Source organism: Acomys minous, assembly GCF_964271855.1.
Source record: "Acomys minous genome assembly, chromosome: 16".
NCBI classification, from domain to species: domain Eukaryota; kingdom Metazoa; phylum Chordata; class Mammalia; order Rodentia; family Muridae; genus Acomys; species Acomys minous.
The window spans coordinates 19473073-19492970 of record NC_140498.1 but is presented as its reverse complement, the minus strand read 5'-3'; the positions used below and the strand labels follow the sequence as shown (position 1 = coordinate 19492970).

The 19898-nt window shown below is 44.6% G+C and overlaps 1 protein-coding gene across 2 annotated transcripts; it reads right to left on the bottom strand.

The window, feature by feature from the left end:
* Nucleotides 1–1024: 1024 nt before the first annotated feature.
* UBE2B (ubiquitin conjugating enzyme E2 B) lies at nt 1025–19628 on the bottom strand. Of its 2 annotated transcripts, XM_084764165.1 has the most exons (7): nt 19474–19628; nt 17174–17254; nt 14470–14495; nt 10795–10884; nt 7376–7464; nt 5253–5391; nt 1025–1257 (listed from the first exon to the last, which is right to left on the bottom strand). In XM_084764165.1, the coding sequence occupies exons 1-6, from the start codon at nt 19515–19517 to the stop codon at nt 5263–5265; spliced, it is 459 nt and encodes a 152-aa protein (XP_084620291.1). In that variant the 5' UTR covers nt 19518–19628; the 3' UTR covers nt 1025–1257; nt 5253–5262. The 2 variants fall into 2 exon arrangements, with proteins under 2 accessions (XP_084620291.1, XP_084620290.1); XM_084764164.1 differs by lacking the exon at nt 1025–1257 and having other exon boundaries at nt 4130–5391.
* Nucleotides 19629–19898: the final 270 nt, after the last annotated feature.

Here is a 19898-nt window from a genome sequence, read left to right as displayed (position 1 = left end):
CCCAGCACCCACATGGCAGCTCCAAGATCTGACACCCACAGACATGCAGGCAAAACACCAGTGCACATAAAATAAAAATAAATAATTAAAAAAAAAAACTCTTAGCCGGGCATGGTGGCGCATGCCTTTAATCCCAGTACTCGGGAGGCAGAGGCAGGTGGATTGCTGTGAGTTCGAGGCCAGCCTGGTCTACAAAGCGAGTCCAGGACAGTCAAGGCTACACAGAGAAACCCTGTCTCAAAAAAAATACCACCAACAAAAAAACTCGTCTCAAAAAAAAAAAAATGGGGCTAGAGAAATGGCTCAGTGGTTAAGAGCACTGACTGCCCTTCCAGTGGACCTGGTTCAGTTCTAAGCATGCACATCATGGTTAGCAACTGTCTGTAACTCCAGGTCAAGGGGGTCTGATGCCCTCTTGTTCTCTGCAGGCATCAGGCACAAAGACATCTATACGGGAAAAACACCCACTTAGAAGTTTGAGGCAGGAGGATTCTAAATCTGAGGCTACCCTGGAGACTACATTGTTTTAGGTTTGCCTGGGCTGTAGCAGACTGTTTCTACAACACACAAATATGGGATAAGCAAAGCCAGGATGGGGAGTATTTTACCACCAAACTGTCCAAGCCTCAGCATTGGCTTTGCTTGTGCTGCTGGCTTGCAGAGGACCCTTAGGAAGAGTCCTCCCTCTAAAGGAAGCCTTTCATCCCATTCTGCCTGACACAGCATCCTTGTGTGCACACGAGAACACTTCCAGGGATCAAGGCGGGTCACCGCACAGTAGAATGACAGCTTTTCCTGACATAAGCTGAGGCTGGCCATAGGCCAGCATCCCTGCAGCCCTGTCTGTTAGAGTGGTAAATCACCAGGGTCCAGCAAACACATCCTTTTCTATGGAAAGGCAGAGTGTCTCTCGGGCTTAGAATGAGGTGTTAGGTAAGGGGTTTCCTGATGCTTGTTTTCTTTAAGCCAACTCTGTTATGAAATTTCCAAATCCATTTTCTAAAATGACTTTACACAGGCCAGCCAGAGCTGCGAGCCTCTTTATTTGACAGTCTTCAGGAGCGCCGCTAGGCCAGTTCAGCTGGTGAGCAGTGGTATTCTTGGCAAAAGATCTTGTTTGTAAAGGGGCAACTTTCTCCTCTGGGCTTCAGAAAGGAAGCAGGCGTAGCCAAGTCTTTGCTCCTAAGAGGGCAGCTGAGGTGCAATGTCTTCTTCGTTCCAGCAGCTTTCAAGACATAGTAAAGTCCTTCTCAGCTTCTAAGAATGACGACGAATGAATTCACAGTCAGACTCTGATCTCTTTTTGAATTCCCAACCCGACCACATTTTAAGGATTCACTTCAAGATTGTTCAATGTCTCCTAAACAGCTAAGGGCATCTTACTGTGTGTGTGGATTGCTGGGACTCAAAACCAAGTCCGAACACTTGCTAAAATAGGTGCTACCACTGAACCACACACGCCCAGCCCAGAGGGGTCGTTTTCTGTCACTCTGTAAATTTATTCCCCAATAAGCTTAGCTATCTGCTCTCAGCAAGAGAAGTCAGATAACTGCCAAGTGGCCAGGGCCTTAGTTACATAATCAATGGCAGTTATATCATCTAAGCCTGAGCCTTCTCTATACCAGAGTATGCTTGGAGCTAAGTTGAGCTGTGGACTGACACAGGTCATTTATCCTTCTGACCCAACTAAAGCCAATTCCCTAGCCATCTTATGAGCAGAACATTAAAACCTCAATATTTTATTTTTAAAAGCTGTAGTAGTGATGGGACAGATTTACTAAAAATGGCATATGTATCCAGTGATCTCTATTTCCTCAAAGGCTGGAGGAAAGGCCACTCCTTTCCGTCAAATGACTTCTGGTATCCTTGCTTTATCTACTAGATGGTAGCTCATTCCCCCTCCCCCCCAAACTAGATGGGAACTAAAGAGAGCCACAACTCTGTCACAAGTCTCCCTCCTGACAACTGTGCACCTCCACAGCTTCAACTACTAGATTTCTCTTTACACATTTAACACATCCCATGGCTGGATACAGTAAACTGTGATCTACACTGTCTACTCCCCAAACTTGGAAAAAGCATGCCAGGGTTTGGTAATACAGCCTGTTGATGAACACTTGCCTAGCATGTCTGAGGGTGTTTTGATTCCCAGCAACTCAGAACAGAACTGTGGATCCTACCATGAGTCCAAAATGTTCTTTCTAAAGGCAAGGTCTCCTCAAACTCATGGTAATCCTCCTGTCTTGGCCTCCCAAATGGACCACACATCTGCATTATTATACCAGTGTTCTTTTAGGATCTTTATGTGAGTGTCTGTGTCCCTGATAGCTGGTGCCCTCAGGTCCCTTGGAGCTGGAGTTACAGGTAGTTGAGAGCTACCTAGCATGGGTGCTGGAAACTGAACTCAGGTCCTCTTCAGCCTGCGATCTTAGCACTGAGCCTCCTGTCCAGTCTCCAGGTCATTTCTACTGGTCAGTAGGAGCTGGGAGAAGAGTGCTTATCTCATCTCATCCTCACAAGGACCTTGGCTCAGAAAGCAGTACACTGTGGGCAGATGCTTTTGTTTCCTGAACACTCTTAGCTTTCTTCATTGCTCTCCACACATGAGTGTTAGATCAGTTCTCAAAGTTTACATTGACTTTGCGGCTATGTGTATGAAGAGTGTATGTTGTGGTTGGAGGTCAGAGGACATGTCAGCTCTCTTCCCATGGGGTCCCAGGGATCTGACTCTGGACTTGGTGGCTGGCACCTTTACCTGGTCAATCATGTCGGTCAGCCTCTCAAAGTTACATCAGTGTAACTATTTTGTTAAGAGGGCTAGGCTTGAGGAGTTACAGATGGAGGGGAAATGGCTTATTGAGAAATCAGTCCTTTATATCAGAGACCAGGAAGTTTCTATACCCAGGCTTTCTGACTAGGGGTTGTGTGTGATGGTGGAAAACCATGACAAAGAAACTTTTTCACTGGATAGTCTCTGTATAACTCTTCATCAAATAAAGCACTTCTTCAAAAGTAAAATTCCCCTTAATAGTCCTTAATGGTTCAGACTACTCCAAGCGCCAGCTTGTTTCCTCACCGGCTGACCTGAGACACCCCATCTCTCTAGTTTCCTGATGTGTAGTATGACAGTGCCCAGCTTTAGCCGAGAACAGTGCCACACAGTTGCTCGTTGCCAGGCCCTGCTACGGAGGAAGCACATCATGAGCACATGTAAACCCTATGCAAATCCACCTCAATACCTAGCTTCTAGCTTCTGGCCATACAAATGTTATCTTGAGTAAAAATGAACATTGTTCTATGGTAACATCAGTTAAAGATTCAGATCTGGTACTCTGCCAAAGACAAAACAGGAACGACTGAGAACCTTACTTACATGGGCCCGATAGATACCAGGTGCATGTACTGAGCAGCTAGGCTCAACACCTGACATCACGCCCTTTACTGTTTACCAAGCCAAGTATCTGAAACGTTTGTTTTCAACTGGGTGAGGAAAATGGTTAAGAACAAATATGGTGCTGACATATCCACGACAATGTTTAGCCAAACAGCAGAGCCCCGTGCAGGTATTGCTTATCTACTGTCCAGGTTGCAGGAGAGAGACACTTTTAGAGCTACATGGCAGAGCCATCATCACAGGTGGGTCCCACTCTGTACCCCAAATGGCCTGGAACTCAAAACCACAATACTCTACAGCCTCCCCAGGTGAGCAGGTCACGTGCCACCATGCTCAGCTTAACAACTGGATGTGCTCATAGTATTATAATTATGTACATGTCTGTGTGTTTGAGTGCCAGTATCTGAGTTAGTCAGCTTTGGATCCTCCCAGAGCTGGCAGCTGTCTGAAGTGGGCTCTGGGAACCACGCTTGGTTCTTGCAGAAACAGTACGCGCTATTAACCAATGAACCATCCCTTTGGACACTCAGGGTAACAACTCCTAAAGGGAAGTATCAGTTCTTATCCATCCCAGTTTTAAACTTTGCTCGTAAACAGAAGCCACGGTCACTCTGCAACCCAATCTTCCAACAGAGAGGCTACCAGAGCACGTCTCTAGGAGACCGGTATAGATGACAAGAAACTCAGGCTCACTCACTGCAACAGCTGTTTCAACTACCAGAGAGACTACACAAGTGGTTCAACAGAATTTACTTGTATATTTTCCATTTTCTATACTATTTGAAGGCATAGGATAGCTTTGTATTAGCTTTCTACAATACTGTGTTTTAAATCTATCCAGTAAACTAGGATGCAGTACAACTTGTATACAACTAAGGGTGAGAAGCAACTCAGCAGGCCCTGGTGCTCGACAGTTCCAGAACAAACAGGTAGCGCGCAGCTGCATTAAAAGGTAGTTTGCAAATATTCAAGTTACACCAAGATTCCTTCCAAATCTCTGCCTTGTTCAAACCAACACAACCGGCCATTGCTAATACTGCGGCGTGGCGTTTGGTAAGTGGTGATGGTTTTACTTTCTTCTTAATCAAAAGCCTGTGAAGGTGCTGCCACACCGCAGAGTGAGTCAACTCTGCTTGTGGTGGAGGTGCCAATTGTGAAGTCACAATAGGTACAGTTTAACATGAGAAACGCACGTTAACAAGTGGCCCAAATACAGAGCTGGACAGAATCAGACCAGTATGTCTATAATTACTCAACTGAACTAACATAAGTACATTCAAAATAAAGCCGGAGATCAGAATTGGTTTTAGATTCAAATTTACAGACTTTCTTGATAAAACAGAAGTGTGATCTTCTGCAGTTGGAAATGAGGCTCTCGCCTGGTGGAGAGCTAGAGACTTCACAGTCCCTCCTGCACAGGTAAGGAAATAAGTGACAAAGTCTCTTGCACTGAAGTTATGTATTTTAACAGCTTTACATGTAATATTCATATATAAAAAACTTTAAGTGTTTTTCTCCAATTTAAAAATCTAAAGAATTCAAAAATAAGGCATTCAATATTTGAAAAAAGTACAGATTTACAAAATGTGTATATTCTGTCATGAAAACTCCACACCAACATTATACACTTGGAAAAAAATACAAACAGGATATATTACAAATTTATGCAGCAATAACTTAGTTCACACCATGCAATAAAAAGTACATTAATCAAGATACACAAGCTTTTGTAGGTTCTAAACTGAAGGACTTTTTCTTTTCTCTCTGCAGAATCCTTTAAACCCGTGGCACTTAAAACTTGCTAGCCTTTCTACTGGGAGGTAAATTATACACAACAACGATGAAAAGATGAACAGACCCGGGGTCTATTATGAATCATTCCAGCTTTGCTCAACAATGGCCGAGACTCTCTTCTCGTACTCCCGTTTGTTTTCCTGATAAAGCTGTGCTGCTTGGCTATTGGCTGGACTGTTTGGATTCGGTTCATCCAACAGAGACTACGAGAAAGAGAGAGAGGGAAATGCTTTTCAGTTGTGTGTCATATTAACAGGGCCCAGATGAGGACTGAAAAACACAACAGAATCACCTGAAGTTCCTAATGTCATCTTTTACGTTTTAAGCCTTCAAAAATAAGTGTGAGACAAGTTTCTGCTGCTAAAGAACATAAGGTTTCAAAACAATTCCCAGTTGCCTTGAGACTTCCAATTTCAAGAAATCAGCCAAGAATATTAGCATATTAGAATTTCCAAACCATGAAATAAGGAGCTTATTTTGGTTAAAGTATAACACCTGTAAATACCTTAGTAACTGGTAGTTAAGTCCACATATTTTATTTTATGATTTTCGAGATGGTTTCTCTGTGTAGCCCTGGCTGTTCTGAAACTCACTTTGTAGACCAGGCTGGCCTCGAACTCAAGAGATCCACCTGCCTCTGCGTCCCTAGTGCTGGGATTAAAGGTGTGCCACCATGCTGGGGCTCCACTACTGTCATTTGTGGTGCTCAGGTCTTGGACATCCTAGGTAAGTGCTCTAACACTGACCACACCCCCAGGTCTACATCTTATTATTGTGATTGCTCAGCAAGTCTATAGGCAAATTGGGGTACAAACTTTGCTCCTCTGATAAATAAAACACGTATGTTTAGCAGGAAAGGAATAAAATAGTAAAGTTGTAAAATAACCCGAGTGGGAAAGGCAAAACAGAGTAACCAGCAAGCTAAGGGTAATGATTGCTTTTCTATGTTGTCTACACCTTTATATACGTGGAACATGGGAACAGAAATAGACTATGGCGGGTGTGTGTGTGTGTGTATGTATATGTATGTGTGTGTGTGTGTGTGTGTGTGTGTGTGTGTGTGTGTAAAGTTGAAGGTTGCAGACACACAGGGATGGGACAGATAGGTAGTGGGAATCAGATAGGTGTAAGGTTCAATGATCATGACAGACCCCACAGATGAGCAGAACAACAGTAGGGCAAAGACTCACAATGATGGACCAAAATACAAAATTTACCCCCCTCTCAAATCAGCACAGCTACAATAGCCTCCCCAGACTCAAAGAGAGTCTTTTAAAAACAGGTTCTTGGGCTGGAGAGATGGCTCAGAGGTTAACAGCACTGGCTGCTCTTCCAGAGGTCCTGAGTTCAATTCCCAGCAACCATATGGTGGCTAATACATCCGTAATGTGATCTGATGCCCTCTTCTCACCTTCGGTGTGCATGCAGGCAGAGCACTGTATGTATGGAAAGAAAGCTGGGTAGTGCTAATGCACGCCTTTAATCCCAGCACTTAGGAGGCAGAGGCAGGTGGATCTCTGTAAGTTTGAGGCCAGCCTGGTCTATAAAGCGAATCCAGGACAGCCAGGGCTACACAGAGAAACCCTGTCTTGAAAACAAAAGAAAAACAAAAATCAACCAACAACCAAAAAACCCACAAAAAAATCCAAGAAAAAACCCCCAAATCCCCAGACTTCCTTGAATGGGACAGCACAGGCAAATGTGTAGCAGGTGTTTAGGCAACAAGTTGTTATTAGGCATGGTGGCACACACCTGTACTTGGGAAGAGGCAGGAGGATTACGTCTTCCGTGGGTCAGCCTAGGCAATAAGAGGACCCCAAAGAAACCAGATTGTGGGGCTAGAGAGATGGCATAGTGGTTACCACCTGCTCTTCCAGAGGCCCTGAGTTCAATTCCCAGCAACCACATGGTGGCTCACAACCATCTGTCATGAGATGTGATGCCGTCTTCTGCAGATAAAGCACTCATATGCAATAAATAAAATAAGTAACTCTTAAAAACCAAAACAAAACAGATTTTGGATTAGATCTCATGTCAACAGAATTGCAGCACATCTGCTGGGGTCCTGTCTGAGTGCCTCACTAGTTACTGGGCCCTGGCAGGTGGTGTGCTTACCTGGCTTTACACTGCTGTAACGCGATGTCCACAGAGCATGCGGAAGCTGCAATGCACCCCACACAAACTTACCTGAATTGAAGTTAAGATGGAGGAGACATCGTATGTGGGACTCCACCGATTCTGCAGGATATCTAAGCAGATGCTGCCATCAGCATACACTGTGAAAAGAGCGCTCAGGTTAGTTACAAGCAGCTCACACCCACGGGAAGAACTCTTCAGCACACACACGACACCTGACCAAGCACAGTTCTGAACCTCAGGCAGCAACTAACCGTGTCCTCTCAGAGGGAAACTTGTGCCAACTAGCCAGGTGGCGCACACCTTTTGTTCCAGCGCTCAGGGAGGCAGAGCGATCCTATTGAGTTCGAGGCCAGCCTGGTTTACAAAGCAAGTCCAGGACAGCCAGGACTACACAGAGAAACCCTGTTTTGAAAAATAAAAACAAGAGCTGGGAGTGGTGGCGCACGCCTTTAATCCCAGCATTTGGGAGGCAGAGGCAGGCGAATCGCTGTGAGTTCAAGGCCAGCCTGGTCTACAGAGCAAGTCCAGGGCAGCCAAGGCTACACAGAGAGACCCTGTCTCAAAAAACCAAATAAATAAATAAATAAATTAATTAATTAATAAATAAATAAAAACAAAAAACCCCACTCCTTGAGATGATTCTCAGGAGATTACCATGAATACATACTAAGATGTATTTGTGGGATGTTCACAATTATTTAATTATGAGAAAAAACAAAACAAACAAAACAACCCAGTAAACTCCCTTGTGGTCCAAAAAAGATCTGGCTAAACAATGGTGCTCATGCCTGGAGGTCCAGCTCAGTGGTGGAGCATGGACACCCATGGACACAGTCTTAGGTTAGGCTCCCAACATAGTAAATAATGACACATCCAATGAATATTACTAGTGCAAATCATTAAAAATGCCATCTACCTACTGTGCTTGCCATGAAAACAAGGAATTTTTGTTCGCAGACAGGTTCTTACTATGTAGCCCTGGCTGGCCTGGAACTCAAGAGATTGGCCTGAAAAAAAGTTTAAAACCTACATCCAATAATTACATATTTTGATTTCTAAAAAGTGTATCAATACCTTCACTTTGACTAAATGAGGTCACAAATATTTGTAAAGTTAATAAAAAGGCAGAAAGTTAACATGCACCGAGAAGCTTGGCAAATATTGCCAATGTGTGGGCCGTGGTTCCTTTGGAAGTCTCACATAGCCTAGGACAGCAGTGAGCTCTGAGCTTCCTGCTTCTACCTCACAAGTGTTAGGATTAAGGGCATATTCCACTTCTGACAATGCCAAACTGAAAAACCTGACAACCAGAATATTCTCCACAGCAACAGGACTGAGGAGAGACAGAGTGTACATGCGTGCGTGTGTGCATGTATGTTTAAATCCTGCCTTTCCTCAGGGCTCCATCCTAGGGTTTCTCTCTGCTTTTGGGCAATTGTATCTACCCTCCTAGTCTCATGTGTTCTCCGTGCACAGCACTGCTAACAGCCAACCTTGGCTTAGATCTTTCAGTTAGATCTTTCGGTCTGAGAGTGTTAAGCCAGCCACGTTCCATCTTTCCTACAGAGTCAAATGTCAGACCACTTCCCCTAAACATTTGATAATTATAAAGTTTTTAACTAGTTTTGATTTTTTGAGATGCCAAAAGGAAACCTGGATCCAAATGTCCATCAATTGATCAACAGGTAAACAGAATATATCTAAAACATTATTCAAGGGCTGGAGAGATGGCTCAGAGGCTAAGAGCACGGCTTGCCCTCTTCTGGTTTGTAGGCAGAACACTGTATACATAATATATAAATCTTAAAAAATAAATTATTTAAGCAATAGAGATGAAGTATAGCTACAACAATCACAACAGATAAATCGAAGGGTTATGTACGTGAAAAGTCAGTTAAGGGCTGTGTGTTCTAAGAATCCATCAAGCATTCATACTGGCTGCGCAGTGGTGGCGCATGCCTTTAATCCCAATACTTGGGAGGCAGAGGCAGGCAGATCTCTGTGAGTTTGAGGCCAGCCTGCTCTACAAAGTGAGTTCAGGACAGAGAGGGCAGTTACACAGAGAAACTTTTCTTGAAAAACCCAAAACCCAAAACCTACCAAACAAACAAACAAACAAACAAAATCCAAAGCATTCAGACTATTTGTATCTCACAAGAGAAAAGGAAACTGGTCATTTTAATTAGTTTTATTGTGTCTGTGACTACACCAAAACTTCACTGAACTGTGTGATGCAGTGGTGGTACACGCTTTTAATCCCAGTCCTGGGGGAGGCAGAGGCAGGTAGATATCTGAGTTCATGACCAGCCAGGTCTATAAAACATTCCAGAAGAGCAAAGGCTAAATAGAGAAAGCCTGTCTTGAAAAAGGAAATAAATACATAAAAAATTAAAACAGATAAAAATGAACAAGGAGAATGTACACACGCTGTGTGTGTGTCTCATCCCTGGACCTGGGATGTAGCTCAGTTTGTAGAGTGGCCACCTCCTGCGTAAACTTGGAATTTGATCCCCAGCACCACATAAATTGGGCATGGCAGCACCTGCCCATAAGCACTCTGGGGATGATCCTGAGTTCAAAATCATCCTTGGATACATGTCAATCTGAAGGTCAGCATGGCTATAAGATCCCATCATTTATCTTATTACTCAATTGACTATGCACACATATGTATGTGTGCTCAAGTAATACATTAGGAGGTCAGAGGACACCCTGCAGGAATTGGGAGTCCTGGGGACTGAACTCAGGCTTAGACTTGGTGGCAAGATACCTTTTACTTACTGAGCCGTTTTATTTTATTTTGGGAGACAGGGTCTCATGAAGTTCAGGCTGGCTTTAAAGTTGCTAAAGCAGCTGAGGAAGACCTTGAATTCTTGACCACCTATCCACAGGTTTGAAGATGTATTTGTGTGTTTAAGATTTGATTATTTATACAGTGTTCTGCCCACATGTATACCAGATCTCATTATAGATGGTTGTGAGGCATCATGTGGTTGCTGGGAATTGAATTCAGGACCTTTGGGACTGTCTTCTTAACCTCTGAGCCATCTCTCTAGTCCCGAATGTGTCGTTTTTAAAAGCCAAACTTCAGGTGAAATTGTTTGTTTTTTGCTTTTCAAGACATGGTTTCTCTCCGTAGTCTTGGCTGTCCTGGAACTCAGAGATCTGCCTACCTTTGCCTCCTGAGTGCCAGGATGAAAGGTGTGCACTACCATCACCCAGCTAAAATCTCTGTTTTTTAAGCAAATAAATGTTCATTACTTTAATTCAGATGTTATTAAAATTACTTTCCTTCACACATGGAACCTTGTTAAGATTCTAACAATGAAACTGGAACTAACATAGACATGAAGGCAGTATTTGAAGACGAGCCCTAACAGGAAGAATACGCTATACTCAAGTGGAAAGAACAAACCCTCCCATCCCCTCGTCCTATCACTGACAGAATTGAAGAAGCTGCTACTTACCATTTGGATGAAACATTTTGGATAAAAACCTAACGGTTGGTGGTTTATTTGGATATTCTTCAGAAAATTCTATTACTAGTTTAAAAGTACCTAGATAGAAAACAAAGCAAAGCACAGTAAAGACAAACATTTAAGTATCTTTATCAATTCTACTTTGCACAAGCACACCACCAGCCTGAGAACCCTGGTTTAGCATGTAAACATCTAACACACAAGTATCTTTATCAATTCTACTTTGCACAAGCACACCACCAGCCTGAGAACCCTGGTTTAGCATGTAAACATCTAACACACTCAGTGTTAGACGGGAACAAGCAATGCTCGCAAGGGCTCAGAGGACAAGCACCTTCAAGGGGTACTCAACTAGTGTGGTGTTAACCTTTGCAAGTGGGCAACATGCCATAGGGGTGTGTGTGTGTGTGTGTGTGTGTGTGTGTGTGTGTGAGAGAGAGAGAGAGAGAGAGAGAGAGAGAGAGAGAGAGAGAGAGAGGGGGGGGGGGGAGAAGGTCAGAGGTCAATTTATTCTGAAGTTAGTTTTTTCCTCCCACCTTTACCTGAAAAGGTCTGGGAAGCAAACTCGGGTTGTCAGGGCTTGTGGGGTAAGCTCCTAAGCCCTCTGAGCCACCTCACCAGTTTCAACTGTCATATTTGTGGAAGGCAACTGGGCCCTAGCTATTAAAAAATTTAAATACACACTTAAGGAACTAGAAAGTTTTTACAGCATGAAAGGAGGGTACCAAAGGATTCTGAGAATGGACTACCACCTGGCAAAGGACAACCTAGGCCCGGGTGCTGATGGGACAGGCAGCTCTGTCTCTCTCATTTGAACATGCTAAGAATCAGTTATATTGTTCACATCTTCACTTGTCATAGATATGGAACACAATCTCCATTTCATTACTTTTTGTGGCTGCTGTTGGTTGGGAATCTGGAGTTAGAAGCCAAAGATATAAGCCAAACAAAGCTAAGTCACACTTCATATCTGCACAGGTTCACTAGAGGTACCCGAGACAGCTGGGGACGCTGGCCTTACCTGTGCTGAGGATAAAGGACAAGGGCCTCACGTACGCCTCAAGCATACACTCTTTGCTGAACCTACACCTCCAGTCCTACATGCTTCAGGCTGACAGTCTCAAGTTTGCAATTATAAAACAGCTGGATTATATACACATACAGTTTCAAGCAAAAGCATGGGATAGTCTTAAGCTTTTGGAATCAGGACCACTTAGCAGAATTGGTCCTACTATGGGCAAGAAGTGGGCTCATGAAACTGAGAGGTGTACATAACAGTGTACACTATGATACCTCACCAGGGCAACAGACACAAGAACTCCAAGAACCAGATGGTATCAATGGCAGAAAGATTAGAAAACAATTTCTGATCTTCAAAACATTATTTTTTAAAACAGTGTTTAATTAAAATAATGGCTACAAAAGTCTCTGAGATTTACATAGCTACCTCTTGTGGTTCAGTATAGGCTGGCAGTAATAAGCCACTGGAGATGGTGCTTGTACCAGAAATTGTGATCTGATGTGGCTCAGTGATAGAACACTTGACTAGTGAGCAGGCAAAAAGTCTGGGTGGGAAGCATGGGAAAAATTGTAACCTTAGCTACTCAGGCAGCTGAGTCAAGAGGACCTCAAGTTCTAGGCCAACCTGAGCAACCCTGTAGGACCTTGTCTCAAAATAAAGTAGAAAGGGGTTGGGGCAATGTCAGCTCAGTGGAGTGCCAGCCTTGCTCACCTGGAGTCACTCTCCAGTTGTCAAAACAAGACTAACTGATAAAAACCCTAGAATTCGTCAAAAAGTAACACCGAGCCTTACTACATACTAAGTAACCTAAATAATATACACTTAAGAGAGATGCTAAATAACACACTTGAAGACGTAGTGGCAAGCGTACCACTCTTCTGCATTTTCTCTGTTCCTCATGCTTGGTTTAGAGACCACAGCTGGGCTCTCTCATCTCCATGCCATCTGCTACAATGTTGTCACAGTACATGAAGAAAATCTGGCCTCACACAGTATGTAACTGAAAAGAATTTTCATAGCTCTTTCAGATAACTAGATTGGTTTGATGTTGCAGTTTTTTTTTTAAAGGTTTGTTGCAATGGAGCATAAAACAAAACAAAACAACCCAATAAACTTTCTGTACTCAATTACATTATACTCTGTTGTACTTTTTCTCTTTTTTCTTTTCTTTTCTTTTTTTTTGCCATTTTTTGATAATGCTAGAGATCAAACTCAAGGCCATGCCAGGCACACACACGACCACCCAGCTACCTCTGTAGGCCATCAGTCATTCCTTAAAGTGAACACGTTCCATTAAAAAACTAACACCCACCCGAAGCTCTGACTGACTGAGCTGCACATCTGATGTTCCTTCATCATGCAGAGTATTACAGAACAGACCGAGAGGCCCAAATAATGACACAAGCAATTCCAACCATCACCAAACCATTTCTTTTATTTTCTTTCTTGAGTCAGGGTTTCTCTGTGTAGCACTGGCTGTCTTGGAACACTCTGTATAGACCAGGCTGTAGATCTGCCTGCCTCTGCTTCCCAAGGGCTAGAATTAAAGGACCATGGCACCGCGCCCGGCTTCACTAAGCCATTTTAACAAGCAAAGTAACAAGCAAAGAACACAGCAACTGTCAGTACACAGTAGGCCCAGTCTCAGCTACAGAGAGATCCATCTCAAACATACAGATGCTAGATTATCCTCCAGCACTTTTGTCTAGGACCATGTCCAGATCAGCTGTATTTTTCATCAACAGGTACTTAGTCTGGAGTCCAATTGCAGTACCACTGCTTCTCCGCCTCTCAGGTGATCCCCTCACAAATAGTTCAGTGATTATTCTTGTCAAATATGTTGAACAGATGAATTCTCAAGTCTTTTGATAATTATAGCAAAGCTGTTTAATTTTTAAAAATCCACTATAAGGCCAGGCGTGGTGGCGCACGCCTTTAATCCCAGCACTCAGGAGGCAGAGGCAGGCGGATCACTGTGAGTTTGAGGCCAGCCTGGTCTACAAAAGTGAGTCCAGGACAGCCAAGGCTACACAGAGAGACCCTGTCTCAAACCCCCCCCCCCCAAAAAAAATCCACTATAATTAGGGAAAATCTTTAAGGACCTGTTTAAAATCAATTTAATAACTGTGATTACAGATTAAAACCATTCTCCCATTTTCCTGGCTCCTGTTGGATACACCCAACCTGAAATGCTAATGTGCAGATGCTTCTAGGTGTTATATGCTAAGCAGCAAAGTTATGGACTCAGGACTCGGGAGAGCTTGGCACCTGGATGCTTGCCTACAATACATGCGCTCTGGGCTTGATCCCTAGCACTAGGGGAAAAAGGAGAAAAAGAGAAGAAAAAACTTATCACAAGACCCTTATCAATGCAGATAACAAAACAGGAAAGCATAATTACCCTCTTGGTATTACCTCAGGGTAACACCTTCTCTTAGGCCACCCAAATATAAACTATACTCTTAACACAGACCTACTACTTCTATCTCCAGTTCTATAGGCAAACCATATTACAGAGGAAACCGGTGGCAGAGGTATCCAAGATAATATATTTAAAATATAGGCAAATAGCTGTGTTGGTATTTCAATCTCTGACCTAAAAGCACCTTTTAATATATAGGAAATAATTAAAAATTACTCACCATCTTCAAAGGGTGTCCCTTCTGGTCTGAAAACAAAAAGACTTCTGATTAAAAGAAGTTTTTTATTTTGCCTTTTCTGTTTTCAAGGAGGGGAAGGACAACTGGGGAACCAGAAAGGACTACACTCATTCCACCGCCCCGAGAGCTGTACACCACTGCTCAGGCTTCTTACCGAGGGAGCAGGAGTGACAGCCCTCCAGCCCCAAACAGCGTTTCTCTGTGTAGCGTTGGCTGTCCTGGACTCACTTTATAGACCAGGCTGTCCTAGAAGTCATAGCGATCCGCCTGCCTCTGCCTCCCGAGTGCTGGAATTAAAGGCGTGTGCCACCACACCTGGCAAGTTTTTTGTTTGGGGGTTTTTTGTTGTTGTTGTTTTTAAAAGGACAGTTTTACTCAACAAACTTGTCATTGATTTTGTTGGGGGTAAAAAAAAGATACAGTACAGTCAAGTGTGGTGGCGCATGCTTTTAGTCCCAGCACTGGAAAGGCAGAGGCAGGTGGATCTAGTTTGAGACCAGCCTAGGCTACAGAGTTAGTTCCAGGATAGCCAGAGCTACACAGAGAACACGTCTTGAAAAACCAAAACAACAAAAACACCCAACTCAGCAACCCCCCCAAAGGAAAAGAATGCCAAACCAGTAACTACTCAACAACAACAAAAAAAGCTAATACAAGTAGGCATAGTGCCACACACTTGTAATCCCAGAAACTCAGGAGGCAGAAGCAGGAGGATGTCAGATATTGAAGACTGCCTAGTAGGAAGCTGGCCTGAGCAACTTGGCAAGACTGGCTCAAAACTAGAATTTTAAAAAGGTTGGTACAACACACATACACAGGAAATAAATGGGGATCAGCTCAGGCTTGCCTGACCCTGCAGCCATCCTCCAACCTCAGACCCTGAGTGCTATGGCTTATTAAGTGTGAGCCAGTATACCTAACTATTTTGATTTTCTTAAGACAAAGTCTTGCTAATTTGCTTCTATTTTGTGATCCTTCTGCCTTGGCCTTCCAGGGGTTATGATTACAGTTGACTGGAGCCAGGACTTCAAGAACACTAGGCAAGCACTGCACCAACTGAGCTACATTCGCAGTCCCCCACTTGTTTTTTGTTTTTGTATTTTTTCAGAGACAGGGTTTCTCTGTGTATCCTTGGCTGTCCTAGACTTGCTTTGTAGACCAGGTTGGCCCTGAACGCACAACAATTCGCTTGCCTCTGCCTCCCAAGTGCTGGGATTAAAGGTATGCGCCACCACACCTGGCCCCCACTAGTTTTTAAATGCAGCCTCTTGTAAGATGGCTCAGTGATTAAAAATAACCTCTTACAGGAGCTTGGTTCCCAGCACCCATGTCAGGTAGCTCACAACTTTAGAAGATTGGACAGCCAGCTCTGGCTTCCATGGGCATCTACTCTCTTGGACACATACCCTGACAAACCATAGTTTTTAATCAATTACTTGGATTTACCGTAAGACTATACTATAGCCAACTGTAGTGGCAAACTCCCACAATACCATAAACAGACATACACATATAACCAAAAATAAATTTTTAAGTTTTAAGTCAAAAGGCTATATAGGTTAGCCAGATAGTTCAGCCATGTTATCTCTGAAACACATAATGAAGGTAAGTGATGGAACAGTTGTCACCTTACCTCTACCTTGAGTGTTGTGGGTTACAGGAACCTACCTATACGGTCAGTCAGTCACAGGTGCACACACAGACAATAAAAAATTTAAGAAGCTATTAAGTATGATATCCCATTGAGTCAAGAGGATCCTAAGTTTGATACAGTCTGAAAAATTCATGGAGCTCTTTTTGCCTTTTTGTTTTTGTTTTGTTTTGTTTTGTTTTCTGTGTGGGACAAGGCCTCATTAGGCAGCCTGGACCTTAGCCTCCAAGTGCTGGATCAAAGGGCTGCACCCCAACCCCTGCCAAGAGTCCATCACAATAAAATCTTAAAGAGGCTAAGAGTAAAGCCCATTGATGGAGCATTTGCCTACAATGTGGAAGATGCTTTGGTTCAACGCAGCCACACAAAGTAAAACAATTCTTCGGCTCAGTGCTTCTCAGTGAGATGTGCATATATGATTCTTAGCTGAAAATCTTGTCACAGCAAAGTTCATTTCAGCATTTCTGGTTCCAAGTGCTTTTACAGATCCAACAGTATGAACATAAACACTTGCATGACACATTTTATATGAAATAATTTATCTCATCTCCTCTATCACCCATTTAATTTCAGTATTTTATTTACTTCTTAGTGCTGGGGATCAGGGCCAGGACCATATGCCTGGCAGGCAAACACTCTGCCACTCAGCTTGTTCAGCATTCAAATCCTAGAATCAGTTACCTGGAGTGAGCAGAGCCAGGTACAATGTCATACTCCCACAATCCCAGCTACTCCAGAGGTCCTAAAGCAAGAGGGTCACTTCAGGACAGTTCAAAATCACCCTGGGCAACATTGCAACACCCTGGCTCAAGGGAAAGAAACCAAATTAAACTATATGTAACAGTAAGGAGGAAACCAATTTTATGTAACTGTCCCAGACTCAATAAAATGTTTCAAGGGCTGGGTGTACAGCTTAATGGTAGAGTGCTAGTAGGCACATAGGAGGCCCTGGGTTCTCACAATCAGTGGCACCCCCACAAACGGGTTTTGGATTCTACCTCAGCCTTTCCCCATAGTGCTTATACTCCAACTCACCCAAAGATAACTGCGTTCCACTGCATGATGTTGTTTTCAGATGGTGCACCACTGACCCCCACAGGCGGGTCCTCTTGCAATCTAGAAATCCAGAGTGGTCATTTTCAAAGTTGAACATAAAGGTCAGTGAGGTCAAATTCTACTGCACCTACTCCGAGACTGGCTGGACTGACTTGTTACTGTTGGACCTGGAATGAGGCACGACTTAAACGGACCAACCCAGCTACTATACTCACTGATACTACAGGTGATTTTTAAGTTGAAAGGGCTAGGAGATCATGCCTCTTCAAACAGCAAGATTTAAGATATGGTCTTGAAGAACTTATGTTTCCTGATTGTCCTCTTGACCCACTAAAAGTTTACAATTTCAGCAATAAAAAATACTTTTGGAAAGTAATCCCAGCACTCAGGAGGCAGGGGCCAGCCTGGTAGACACTGTGAGTTCCATGACAGCCAGGGCTATACAGGAAAAAAACAAAACAACCCCCCCCCCCAAAAAAAACCCTACAAAACCAAAAACATAATTTAAAAAACAAAAAAACCTACAACTTTCCTACCTTAATCATGCAAGGTTCCCCAGTCCGAACACAGGCACTGCACAACACAAAAACGTAGGAAATCTCTGTACATGCTAAATGACTAAAAACCATATTCATTCTAACTAGAAAGCAAGTTTTACTTCATGGCCTGTGCTTCAGACAGTGGCTTTCTGATGTAGCCAGAAGCTCCAGCTACTTTGTCAGGACTCTGCTCTCAGGCCAAATCTACCTCAGAGCAGGAGACGTCACAGGAAGCTTCCAACAGACGCCATCCACAAACTCTTGCAACCCCAGGGTCCTCAAATAAAAAAAAAACCACCGAAAGCGCCGTGTATTCAATTCAGAATCAAGTACAGAAATTGCAAAAATGAACAAAAAAAGGTAACAATGGATCTGACTGGGAAGTTTTGTTTGAATTTCAGTCATGGAGCTAATCAAATATTTTGACTTCAAGCTTTGGGGAACTTTTGTACCAAAAAGGGCATCTCCTAGTCTGTCAGATGATTAAAAAAACAAAACAAAACAAACCCAAAACCCAACAACAACAATAACAAAAAACTGTCCACTATATACACTCAAACAAAATATTTCATTTTCAAGTGGTAAGACACTTGGCAATCAGTCCACCACATAAAAAGTGCACGGTTTGGTCAATCTCAGGTAGGTTAGGCCACTAAGAGGGTTGAAAGGAACTACTTACTGCTTAACTCCCCACTTTTAAGTGGCTAAAAGCATCAACGAATTAAACCAAGTTATCTAGGGCCCAAGACAATGGCTTCGAATGCCTCACTCAGGGCTTTATAATGGCGAGGCTGAGAGGTTACTTCCTGAACGCCAAATCTAAGTTTTATATTACAGATTTGTCTCAATCTCCGCCCAGTCTGCCCAGGAAAGAAAACTTATGACTATCCGGACCTTGGGTTTTCACATACTGTCTCTGCACTGTACGATTCCAAGGCGAGGTAAACAACTGGAAGGGGAGGGAGAGGTCATTTTCTTCCTCTAAGCCCCACATTTCCTAACAAACCCCTATTTTCCAAAAGAAGGCCCAGGTGGAGTATCAGATTAGCTCGAGTCTGACGGACGGCATTTTTCCAGGCCGGGGAGGCTATAGATAGGCCTTTATTCGGCAGCCAGATCGTGGTTCCAGAAGGCACTGGCAGCCCGAGTGGCCAGCTCCGGGCCTAGGTTTCCCGAGCCAGTTCTCAAGGTCCTTCCAGGTGGGCGGGGGCAGAGTCGGGTTTCGGGGGATGGGCTAACCACCTCCCCACCTCGCGCAGCAGACCCCACCCTCATCACTGCAGAAAGGGAAGGGACGTGGGGCAGTGTTCACCCCAATCCCGCTCCAAACGAGAGACCGCGGGGCCCTGTAACAAAGCTGGGCTGGTCCGCCGGGCGAGCCCCGAACCTTAGGCGGAGCTCACTCGCCCCGGCTGGGGAGGGGACGCCGCAGGGTGCAGAGGCGGGAGCTGAGGCGTCCGCATCTGGCCTAGGTGGGCCTCTGGGACACCTAGGCCCAACGATGGCAACCTTCCTACTTTTTGGGGGGGAGGGCAGGAGGCTGTAGTACCGACCATCTTTACTCAGAGGGAGGTACGAGGCGAGGGAATAGGAGCTGCCGGTAAGCCAGGGTTGCCGCTGGTCCCGCAGGCCCACAGCCCGCCCCTCAGGGTCACCAAGGGAAGATGTCCTGGATCCCCGCCCTGCAGTCCCATGGCTTAGGGAAGGGGCCGTCGTATTGGGTAAGAGGGAGGCTCTTACCGCTTGAAATCTCGCATGAGCCTCCTACGGGCCGGGGTCGACATGCTCCGCAGCTGCCCCGCGGTCAGTCTGAAAGAAAAGAGTCCCGTTCGGCCCCCCCACCCCCCGGCGCAGCGGCCGAATCACTGTGGGTCGCCGCCGGCGCCGAGACTGCACAAACAACCCTGCAATGACGTCTCCCTCCGCCGCCTCCAGATCCCTCCGCCCTCCGCCAGTACCACCGCGGGAGGAGGGGGGAGGGGGCGGGGCGAGCGGGCGCGCGCCGCACTGGCCCGCGCAGGAGCCCGGCTTCCGGGTTGGTTTCCTGTAGGAAGCTGTAGAGGGTCCGCTCGGTGCTCACGCTGGACACGCTACGCCCAAGGGCGCGGGAGCACACACGCCACCTTGCCTCTCCTCCCCCACCACCTCGTTACTTTCAGGTTCGG